Source organism: Mastigoproctus giganteus, chromosome 11 (genome assembly GCF_048544385.1).
Source record: "Mastigoproctus giganteus isolate SK-2022 chromosome 11, ASM4854438v1, whole genome shotgun sequence".
In the NCBI taxonomy this organism is placed as follows: Eukaryota; Metazoa; Arthropoda; class Arachnida; order Uropygi; family Thelyphonidae; genus Mastigoproctus; species Mastigoproctus giganteus.
This window is the reverse complement of record NC_143585.1, coordinates 120,928,553-120,940,823: the sequence shown is the minus strand read 5'-3', so window position 1 is coordinate 120,940,823 and position 12,271 is coordinate 120,928,553. Positions and strand designations below refer to the sequence as shown.

At 36.0% G+C, this 12,271-nt stretch overlaps 1 protein-coding gene across 4 annotated transcripts in view; it reads left to right on the top strand.

Moving 5' to 3' along the window:
* The window catches only part of LOC150078394 (4-hydroxyphenylpyruvate dioxygenase-like protein), a 110,984-nt gene extending 101,419 nt beyond the window's left edge, over positions 1 to 9,565 (top strand). For all 4 annotated transcript variants that reach the window (XM_090384806.1, XM_090384808.1, XM_090384809.1 and 1 more), the window contains exon 6: positions 9,343 to 9,565. In XM_090384806.1, coding sequence (XP_090240932.1) covers positions 9,343 to 9,505 — 163 coding nt within the window. In that variant the 3' untranslated portion in view covers positions 9,506 to 9,565. The remainder of the gene's footprint in view (positions 1 to 9,342) is intronic.
* The last annotated feature ends 2,706 nt before the right edge of the window (positions 9,566 to 12,271 follow it).

Sequence of the window (12,271 nt, the reverse complement as noted above, 5' to 3'; positions counted from 1 at the left end):
AAAGGTTGGCAGGGTTGTTAAGGACACTACTGACGCTATGCTGCTGCAACAGGATCTGGAAAGGTTGAACAGATGGGCTGAGAGGTGGCAAATGAAGTTTAACATTGACAAATGTAAAGTACTACATATGGGAAACAGTAACCCCCAGAGCAACGTATCAACTCTGCGGTACTACACTGACAGTGGTAGAGAATGAAAAGGACCCGGGGGTAATTGTGCAGGCAGATATGAAGTTCTCTGAGCAGTGCAGACGAGCTGTAAGAGTAGCTCATGGTGTCTTGTCAATGATATACAGGAATTTTTCTAGCAGGGATAAGGAGGTGATTATTCCCTTGTATAAGGCAATGGTTAGGCCACATCTTGAGTACTGTATACAGGTCTGGAGGCCTCATTTCAAGAAGGATGTAGAGCTGCTGGAACGGGTACAGAGAAGGGCAACAAGATTAGTGAATGGAACAAAGGGTTGCTCTTACGAAGAAAGGCTTAAGTTTTGCAAATTACAGAGTCTGGAGACTGGGCACTGGCGAGGTGATCTGATAGAGGTGTATAAGGCTTTGAATGGTTTGAGCATGCTCAATGCCAATGGGATTCTTCATCTTGCTCATAATAATCACCTCAGAGGGCATAAATTCAAATTGAGGAAGGACGGATGTCGGATAGATGTGCGGAAATTTGCCTTTGGCCAGCGGGTGGTTGGTTGGTGGAACCGACTTCCATCACTTGTTGTTGAAGTTGATAGCCTAAACAAATTTAAAGCTCAACTGGACAGGTATTTCGAACGAACGGAGGGGTGAAATGGGAGTGGTGTGTGTTTTTTTTTTTTTTTTTTGGCTGATGCTGAATAAGCTTGCTTTCTTGCATCATATGCCTTTACTAATGCTAAAATGAATAAAATACTTGGAAAAAAGTGTGAAAAGGAAGCATCCTTGTGAAGATACTACAGGTTCAGAGAGAGAGAGAAAAAGAAAAGCAATATTGATAGAGGAAAAATACGAAATTGTAAAATGCTTTAAGCAGAATGAAAGAACATTATATTGTGCTTACTACAGGCGTAGATGAGGCAATGCTGAGAACAATTAGAAAGAATGCAGAGAAAATAAAAACAACTTTCATAGCAGGACCAACTCAAAGTGTAACAATATCCATTAGATCAAGATACAAAGAATTGGAAGAGATGGCATGTCTGTTATCTGTTTGGATAGAAGATCAAACAAAGAAGAGATCAGGAACAAGTTTGCTTACAATAAAAGCAAAAGCTTTAGCAATATTTGAAGACCTCAGATATAAAGCTGAAAATCCTCAAGAGGTGCCTCCCTCTACTACCAGTAGTGGCTGTTTTAATAATTTCGGGAAACGTCCTGCTTACCATAATGTGAAATTATCAGGTGAAGCTGTGAGTGCAGATGAAGAAGCAGCAAAGGTATTTCTGCCGATACTGAAAGAGGAAGCACGAGCTCCAGGCCTTGAAGCCTGGAGCTCGTGCTAAGGATAGATTGACTGTTATGTTAGGAGCAAATGCAACTGGAGATGTGAAACTGAAGCCTGTTTTGTTTATCATGCAGCAAATCCACAAACATTAAAAGGGATCATAAGGTCTACCCTGGGTGTTTAATTTAGGAACAGCAGAAGAGGGTGGATGACAGGGCAGATCTTCACTGATCTTCTACTAGATGTGCTTGAGGATGTGTTTTGAAGCTACTGCAAAAACAAAAATTTGGAATTAACGATTTTAATTGTTTTGGACAGTGCATCAAGTCACCCTCCAACCGTTGCTGAAAATTTTCTGCGAGTACCTCCCCTGAGTCCAAGGAAGCTCTCATAATTATGGCTAAGGGTTTGCTTACTTCCTTTGCTGCCTCCTTTAATATAACTGGATAGATCCCATCCACCCCGGGTGCCTTTCTTGTGTTTATCTTCAACAGTTTCTCCTCTACTTTACTCCCAGTTATTTCAAGATTCTGTAGCTTACTGCTAGAGTTGAATACACCTCTGGCATTCCCCTCGCTGAATAACTCCTCATGTGTTATTCAGCGAGGGGAATGGCAGAGAAATTTGTTTGAGAAAAGTATGCAATGGCTATAAGATTACGATTACAATGCAGAAAGATGCGTCATACAATTCGATCTGCTTTGGAACCATATGAACAGCTGCTTTGTGAAAGAAGGATGATAGCAAAACAACAGAAACTAGATGTATTTTTTATGAAAACACCAAGAAAGAGACAGAAAATAAGCCACAGCCTGTAGTTCTGGTGCATTTTGTCCAAAGTGTCCTCATCTGCATCTCTTCCACCTCCCAGTTCCAATAATGATGACAACCTGTTGCCACTTTCCCCATTATTCTGTTGCTTTCCCCATTATTCCTTTCTCATGCCCTTTCCCTCAAGCTATCTTCATTTATTTAGATAAAAGATAGGAACCTAAATTTAAATGGTTAAATTATTAATTTTACATTTTTAAACTAAGTGTTTTATTACGATTATTTATTGTGTTTTGTTACAAATGTGTGTGTGTGTTCAATCTTGGGTGGTCAGCACCTAACCCTATTTTTCCCGTAATGCCTGTTATTTATATTGCATGAGTTTGCATTGCACGAGGGTTTCTAGGAACACAACTATCATGTTATATGAGGACTGACTGTATTTGCCTTGAATGCACCATGACTTCTCAAAATGGCACCAAAACCTATCCATTTATCATTATTATTGTTAATCCAAAAACATTAAAATGTCATTTCATAATAAGCATTTTTACAGGGGCCCCAGGCAAAAATACTTTTGCCTGGGGCCCACATATCTTCAAGTTAGGCCCAGCTCCTTAACCATGATGTGATTGAATTATAACTGCCTTCCTGTGTAGATAGTACTGCATTACTTCTTTAACCAGTGATTCCATTATTTCCTCTGTAACAAAAATTAAGCTAACAGGGCTGTAATTACTTATGTCATCCTTTGATCCTCTTTATATATTGGACATATTAGTGCATCTCCTCCGTAGCCGAGTGGGCAGGAGCGGGAGTGCAGTAGCATACGCTCTTTGAGTAGACCGGGGTTCAAGCCCCTGACTGCTGAATACGGTCGATCTGCCAACCCGCACTGGACCAGCGTGGCAGATTATGGTCCATTTCCCTCAGCATGAATTGTTGAGGAGGCTTCCATCCTGCAGTGGGTTGATAATGGCTGCACTTTACTTTTTTTTTTTTAGTGCATCTCCAGTCCATAGAGTCCTCCCCTGTATCCAAAGATGCACTCATAATTATTGCTAAAGGTTTTCTTACCTTCTTTGCTCCATCCCTTAATGTAATTGGATAGATCCCATCCACTCCAGGTGCCTTTTTATGTTTAACTTGAACAATTTCTCTTCCTCTTTCCTCTCAGGTATCACAAAATCATTCAATTCCATGTTAGAGTTTGATAAACATCTGGCATCTGCCACCCTAAAGAATTACTCTTGTGGGAAAAGAGATGCAAATACCTATTTAGCCTGTCAACAGCCTGAGCAGGATCATCAACAGCTAAACCATTGATATCAAGTGGACGAATGTGATTCAACCCCTTCCTTTTACTGTTAAGTAAAGTAAAGAGATCTTTGCTGGTTTTCTTGGCATTCTTTTCCAGAGACTTCTTGTAATCTGCCTTGGCTTATCTAACTTCCTTTGTGACTTGATTGTAGACTAATTTATATCTACCATATGCTTCTGTAGCACCTGATAATATATATTGATCCCCTGCATTTTTCTTCTCAGCCATGCATCTCATTAATTCATCTGACTTCCATTTTGTGCTAAGCCTTGAACAGTATTTCTTAGTTGGTATGAAAAGCCTAGTAGCTTCTATGGTTATTTCCCTATGGTTAATTCTAAATGGGAAGATAACCATATTATCTTCCCATTTAGAATTTGTTTTTGGTAACATTATTAGTTGGTCTTACTGTATAGAATATTACATAAAGTGGTTTTCATTCATCATTTATTTATTTTATGAGACATATTATGGATAATATCTTCCAAACAGAATCATCATCAGCCATTTTCAATCCACTGCAGGATGAAGACATCTCCAGCAACTTTCCATTTCCTTCTGTTTTGTGCAATGGCCATCCATTTACTACCCACTAAATTGTGAACTTCATCTGTCCATCTCCGTCATTGTCTTCCAGGTTTTCTTCTAGCTCCCCTCAGGTACCATTCTGTTATCATGTCTTCAAGCTATGTGTCCTGCCCAAGACCATTTTAGTTCTTTAGTTCTGATAAGAATGTCCTTTACTTGAGTTTGCTGCCTAATCCATGTGGTTCTCTTCTTATCTAACAGTCTGATTCCTAATATAATTCATTTCATACTTCGCCGTGTAGTTCTCGACTTCTCTTCCATTCTTTTGGTGAGTGCCCAAGTTTCACTTCCATAAGTCATGGTGGGGAGTATACATTGGTTCATTATTTTACATTTCGGACAAATTGGAATATTGCTCCTCAGTATGTAACTATATTTCCTGAATATAGTTACCCTTCCAAAATTTATTCTTCTCTTGACTTCCAGCCATTTATCATTATTACAGCTAATGACTTGCCCCAGATAAGTATATGAATCCATCATTTCAATTACTGCTCCTTCGATGATTATATCCCTTTCTGTGGCATACTTGTTCATCATTACTTTTGTTTTAGCCATATTCATCTTTAGTCCAAAATCCTTACTAACTCTGCATAACTGATTAAGATTTTCCTCTAATTCTTTGGGGTCCAAACAGAATACTAAGAGGTAAAAAAACCCGCAAACATAATTACAAGACAGAAATATGTGCATGTGTGTATAAAATTGAAATTGCATGTTCTTAACCATTGTCTGTACTGAAAAATGGAAGAGACAATTAATGTCATGTTTATGTTTTGTGGCTGTATTTTTTTTAACCTTCGGTAGAATTAATATTTTTTTTTTCGTTTTTTAAAAATGTGTAAAAAACACAATTTTTAAATATTTAATTTTCTTATTAAAAAAAAATTGATATGTTAAAGTACAGAAATAAATTAAGAAAAGATGATATATTGGTATCTGCAAGCAGAATCAAAATAATCCAAAAAATTTTTCCATAAATAAAAAACAATGTTGGTCACCTGTTAAGAGTAGCATGATACCACTGCACTAAACATGGGTGCCACTTCCAGGTTAAGAATGGGACAAGCACTAACGTAAATGATCTAACAAAAAAGTATTTAAACTACACATATCCATTTGTAAATAAAACTCAGTGAAGGTAAAGAAAGCCAACATGAGAACAACAGGAAATGTCGGCTAACTTAAACAGAAAATTAGTTTCCCGATACCGCATTATAGCGTTGCTCACTCAGTAAACAGACGGTAGGTGTTGTCAGTGTGGAGCAGAAGTCGAGAATGATATATTAATTGACAGGTAGGCGTGGCAAACAATGTGCTGATTGGTGTGTGAACACAACAGATGATAACATCGGTTTAGTATCACTTGCCCTAATCTCGGAAGCACTAATGGTCACTTGCCTCAATGGTAACTTGCCCTAATTCTGAACTTTTTCAGAAAAAAAAAAAAAAAAAAAATCACGAATACAAATCATATAGTTGGAGCTCAATAGCTATTCGCAATTTGAGTAATAATATTCTGAAAAGCATCTTCATGATTTTTCCCATAAATTTGATGCAACATATATTCATTCGTGTGACCCATCAACATATCTTTACAGCTGCTATTTAGTTACACTTTTTAGTCTCTTCCACGGGCTTCGATGTTATTCATATATGTTCCTACAAAATGTTCCTTGTATTTCACCATTAAATGTTTGTAATTCTTTTTTTCTAAGGCTGTAATACGCTTATAGCCATCAGTTATGATGGTAGTATTTTTCTTCATTACTTTACTATTAATGCGTAAAAGAGTTTTTGCTTTCTGATTTTTTTATGAATTTCTTGAAGACAAATTTTGATTCTCTTTCAAATACTCCAAACACCCATTTCTTCTTAGCAGTTAAATTTTGTCCTCTGTAATGTTTTGGTTTTACCAATACAGTTTCATCTGCTTCTACAGTTTTTCCCGATCCACCCAACTTAATGGGTTTTTTTAACAACTGAAATTTGCAAATATCTCTTAGTTTCTTATAAAACTTAATTGCTGTTACTTTCAAAATCTCCAGATAGAATGCTGTTATAGTTACTGGTGTGCACGTTGACCAAAGGTGTATGATATACATTATCTTTTTTAATGGAAGTTTTGTATTTTTCATAAAACTACATTTTAATAAAGAAACTCGCGCAGAACATTTTTTACAATACCAGAACTTTCCACATGACTGTTCGTGATTCAATTAATTTAAATAATCATTGCACTTAAAACAGTACAATTTTGGTCTTATTAATTTAGTTTTCATCAAAAAATCAAGCAACATTTTATTTTCCTTACAAATTTCTTCTATCTTTAAAAGATTCATCGCTATTATTACCTGTTTACCGTTCATTACAAAACTAATTATGCACCGTTCTTTACTCATAAATACACATCATAATGCCAACTGATGACTACACAGTAGCTTGTCTGCCACGCCTACTTGTCAATCAATATATCGTTCTCGACTTCTACTCCAGACCGATAACATCTACCGTCTGTTTACCCAGCGAGCAGCGCTAGAGTGCTGTATTGGGAAACTAATTTTTCGGGTAAGTTAGCCGACATTTCCAGTGGTTCTCGTGTTGGCTTTCTTTACCTTAGCCTAAACCTCTTGTGAATTCTATAAACATATTACACATTGATGTCCAAAAGATGTGTTCCAACCATAAAATCTAAGGTAGTAAGAAAAATATGTACTTAATGGAATTTTGTCAAATATTTAATATAGCAGAAGCTATATGGTCTTAGAAATAAATTTAATAAGCTGGGGATTACTTTTTCCTTCTTATATTTGGTAGCCTGTGAATTCTCAGCTGCAGTTATCAAGTTAACTTAAGGATTAATAACTCCAAAATAACTTACACACTTGTTGGAGTTAAACTAGAAACAGTACAGGAAGAAAGGGATTTGGGAGTTATATGATATAGTTGGATATGAAGTTCTTTGAGAAGCATAGACATGCAGCAAGGAAAGCTCATGGTGGCCTATCAATGATTTTTTGTACATTTTCTTGTAGAGACAGGGAGGTCATAATCCCACTGTATAAGGCAACTGTAAAACTTCAGGTATAGAAACTGTACCTGCAAAAGGAAGTTAAGGTTATGAAAGGGTCCACAGGTAGGCAATGCGCTTGGAAAAATGTGCAAAAGGATGTCCATACGAGGAAAGATTGAATATGTGGGATACAGAGCTTGGAAATATGAGAACTGGTATGAAAGTAATGCCTTCTAATTTTTTGCTTTCAAATGTGGAGCCGTAGATCATTTTGCATGTCACTGAGTGGTTATTAGAGGTCTCTAGTTTCACTACACTGAATGGTGCTGTGATTGGTCTCGTGAATGCAGCACATGCATAGTTCAGAATGGTGGACATTACAAATATATGTAACAAGCAAAGAGTGCCGACTGAATTTCTTACCAAGGAAGAAGTGAAGCCTATCAAAATCCATATGTATCTCAAAAATGACAATACTGTAGATGTGAGTACAGTCAGACATCGGGTAAGACGCTTTAAGAGTGGGGAAAATGACATTGTTGACAAGCACTGAAGCAGCTGGCCAGTAATGTCAATGACAATAGACAGCAAGAGCTGGATCAATGCACTGATCAAAGAGGACTGCCACATAAAAACATTAATTTATTAATTGTGCAATGCAGCAGGTATAGGGAAAACTGCTGTGATAACCATCATAAAGAAACTGAGCTACAACAAAGTATGCACCTGGTGGGTCCTGAAAATGCTGATACACGACCATGGAGAAACCCGGAAAGTCATCTGTATGGAACTTCTCCAGTGCTATGAGAGTGAAGGAGAGGTTTTTCTTTCACACATAGTCACAGGTGATGAAACCTGGGTCTACCATTATGACCCTGAAACAAAGAGACAGTCGATGGAGTGGCACTAAAAATTCACTGCGCAAGTAGTAGTTCAAAAGACGGCCTTCAGTAAAGTCATGGTGACAGTGTTTTGGGACAAAGATGGAGTCTTGCTCGGACTTCTTGGGATGTGGCACCGCAATCAACTCAGATTGATATGTGAAAATGTTGAAAAAGTTTAAAGCCTGCATCTATAGAGTTCAACTGGACAAAAATCTTAATGAGGTTCTTCTCCATGATAATGCACAACCCCACATCAGTCTGTGCACAATGATGGCCATTGCAAAACTGAGGTGCACTGTGCTTCCTCACCCCTCTAATAGCCAGATCTTGCACCTTCCAGCTATCACCTGTTCGGCACACTGAAGGGTGCACTGTGTGGAACTCATTTTGTGGTCAATGACCAGCTCAAGCACAGTGTTTGCAAAGCCCTCTGGAACAAGAGTAAAGACTTTTACAGGATTGGAATATAGTATCTGACTCAGAGATGGCAGAAGTTTATAGAAAATGATGATGACCTGGTGGAAAAATAACAATGTGTTTATTAATGATTGAAGATTAATTGATGTAAAAGGCATAGTTGTAGGAATTAAATTTTCTGAGGGAAAAAAATAGGAGGCATTACTTTTGTACCTCTTCCCTTACCTTGGAGAAGATTTGATTGAGGCTCTGAGAGGTGAAAGTAAAATGAATGAGATAAGAATTTTTACTGTTATAAATGATTCTAGAACCAAAGGCCATAAATTCAAATTACTGGTGGGTTAGACTGGATCGCAGGAAATTTTCTTTTTGCCAGCAAGTTGTTAATGACTGGTTTGTTACATCACTGGTTAAAAAAAAATTAACTCCATGAGTGGCAGATGAGGCAAAGAGCTTGAGAAAATACAATGATGAACTGCATACAGAGTCAAATAGGCAATTTATTTTATTATTTATCTATTATTATTTGTATTTTTAATTAATTAATTATTATTATTATTTTTTTGGCTGGTGCAGCAAAAGTCTGTGGCTTCCTTGCACCACTTAGCTGATACTAATACTCTTGTTTGCATATTGATGGGTGCTTGTCCTAAAAAAATAGAGCTGGCAGCAGTAAGATGTTTGCTGACTGTCAGCATGCAGAGGTAATTGAATTTTTTTTGGCATTTTTGTATTGTCTTTTACTATTATTTTCATTTGTGTCATTACTGTGTTTCATTAACTGATGGTTTCCTTTCCCTTTAGCTTGAACATTTCTTTTCAACTGTCATAATATTGCAGCATATGCTGGCAACTGACTGGTATTAAACTACAGTTATAACTAATTTTACTAACTTCTAATATATGCTATTTATTTGTAGATTCTTGATGCAGATTTTCACTCATCCTATATTTGACCAGAAGTCATTCTTCCTAGAAGTAATTCAGCGATGTGGAGCAAAAGGATTAGGTGCTGGTAACATTATTGCCCTAGTGCGATCTGTTAGAGAAGAAGAAGAAAGTAATAATCACCTTCATCCTTGAACTATGTCTTATTGATGGTACTTGTAAAATGTTTTGCCTATTGTTAAATCCATGTCAGTAAATATCAGTACTCACTTACTAAAATTTAGAAATACATAATGTATTAAGAACTCTAGACACATATTAAAGTTCCTTAATTTTAATTTTATTGTGGAATATAAATTATGAGAAATCCTTTCAGATTTGTTGACTAATTTCAAGTTATATGATGCTTTGTATGTATTATCAGATATCTTTGCATAAAATATGCTACAATAATAATTAAAATATACAAAAATATATATTTGATAAAAAAAAAAAAAAGATCTTTGCAAACGGAACTACATTTCAGTTATCAAACTGGGCTTGAACATTTAAGTACTTTTAATAAACTGTAAATAAATTATAATGAGCAGATTAATAAATTATCATACTGGAATAAAAGATTAATCAATTTGAGTAGATTAAGTATAGGTTGGGCAATAAAATATTGCCACTATTTTGGGAAGAATTTTGTATTTTTTTTATTTAGCATATTTAATGTTTTATTTTCTGTGACCTGTGTACTTTTCAAAACTTTCTTAAGTGCCCATTGTATTAAAACAGTAATTCCCAACTTGTGTGTCATAACCTTCTTCAAGCACGATGTGAGATTAGGAAAAATTCTACTGAGTTCAATGACAACCATTCTTTAGGTGTGTTGCAAATATGGCATCTTTTAACTCAAGTGACAAAAGGTTGGGAATGACTATATTAAAAGGTACCACATGTTGTGCATTGCAGTTGTATTGACTATCCTGCTCTGCCTTAGGTTCAGTGTACCCTCCCACAAGTTAAAAAACTACAAAAGCTGTGGTTTTTGGAATTTATAGATACTTAAAAACATGTGTCTTAGGATGGTTCTTGTCCCATGTTCATTAAAATATGATTAAAGTTTCAAATACTGAATTGAATGATAACTGAAATTTTTTTTTTATTCCTGCCAGAAACAATTTAAAACCACCAGAGAGATTTTTTTTTTTTTTTTTTTGTTAGTTGTTGCCATATCGGCTTCTGTGGCCATATTGCACCTCCGAAGGTTTTTGCATTTTCTACTCTGATCCAAGCCTGAGGCGGGATTCGAACCTGCGACCTTTGGGTTGCCAGGCAGGCACTTTACCCGCCCAGCTAGCCAGAGAGAATACATTGGTAAAATGGCTTCTCCATAGGAAAAAGCATTTTGTATCATCTAGTACAAAGACAACTTCAGTTACCAGTGTGCAGCATGCTTCAGTTACTAGTGTGCTACAATGACCAACCACAATATAAGTCAATTTACAATTATTGCAAGCAATTTTAAAGTTAAGGCTACATCTGCAAGGAAAAGAGTCCGTGACACTCCTTCCCTCACATTACAGCTGAAACAGTGCAACCTGTAAGAGAAACTTTCAGAAAAGTCTACAAAAGACCAATTGCAGATGTAGCCTTGAGTTGAATGTGCATCAGACAATATTCAGTTAAGCAACAGTGTAATCAGGAGTTTACTGTATTAATATTATTTAAAAGTGAAATTTATCTAAACATATAAAAATATTCTTACAGACTGGCAAAGTTCCATCCCTTTATCTCTAGCAGTAACTTGCTCTTAATGCCACACTGCTCCACTGTGGCATTAAGAAAACAATGCAAAAATAACATAAAATAATTTGTTAATAATATTTGTTTTATAATATAAAAATAACATAGTCCTGTCAGATTAAGACTGCCTTTTCACAAATCCATACTGTGACTGCAGTATGTGTTCATCTCTAAATGGTCCTGCATCACTTCTTTAACCAGTGACTCCATTATTTTTTCTGGAGTAGTATGCAAGCTAACAGGTTTGTAATTACTCATGTCAAACTTTGATCTCCCTTTGTGAAATGGGGATAAATTCACACATCTCCAGTCTGTAGGGACCTCCTCTGAATCCAAGAATGCTCTCATAATTATGGCTAAAGTTTTGCTGACCTCTTTTGCTGCCTAATTATAAATACATTTAATTTATTATAAATTATATCAAGAGGATAAATTCCATCCACACCAGATGCTCTTTTTATATTTAGCTTCAACAATTTCTCTTACACTTTCTTCTTGCATTTAATTAACCATGAAGTGCTGCTCATAATCCAATTTTCAAATGAATCGAAGAGAGACATACAGCCTTGATTAGTATGAATTTGAATAGTATGGAATTCAATTTAGTACGAATTATAAAATGATACCAGACCTTATTTAATATGAGTCAAAATTTGGTTAGTACGAGTTTTTATTCCAAATTGCACCAAAAATTACATGTGAGTTATCAATGACTCGCACCGCATTGTACCAACCAAACACTCACTGGTCAGTCCACATATAGATACATGTATTGTCATGTAAAGACCTGCTGCAGCTTGTTATCTTATATATGTGTACAGTACTGTATTATATTTTAAATTTTGATAAACTGCCCGTATCAAATATAGGACAAATGGAAGAAATTGTAGTGCAAATAATGAAAGCGCAAAAATTAGGAGGCTTGTTAATTACATTAGAATAAAAATTTTATGTAATAAAACAACATGCACGTGGCAATAGCAATTCTAAAATACGCCAAGACGTTGGAATGCATGAATCTACAGTAAGTAATATAAAACATGCAGATGAAATAAAAGAAAAATGTGTAAAGTTGCATCAGCTTTTTGTGGCTTGCAAACAACTACATGTACTAGGAATAGAAGCATTACAATGATAGAAATGGAGCATCTCTTATCTGTGTGGGTGGAA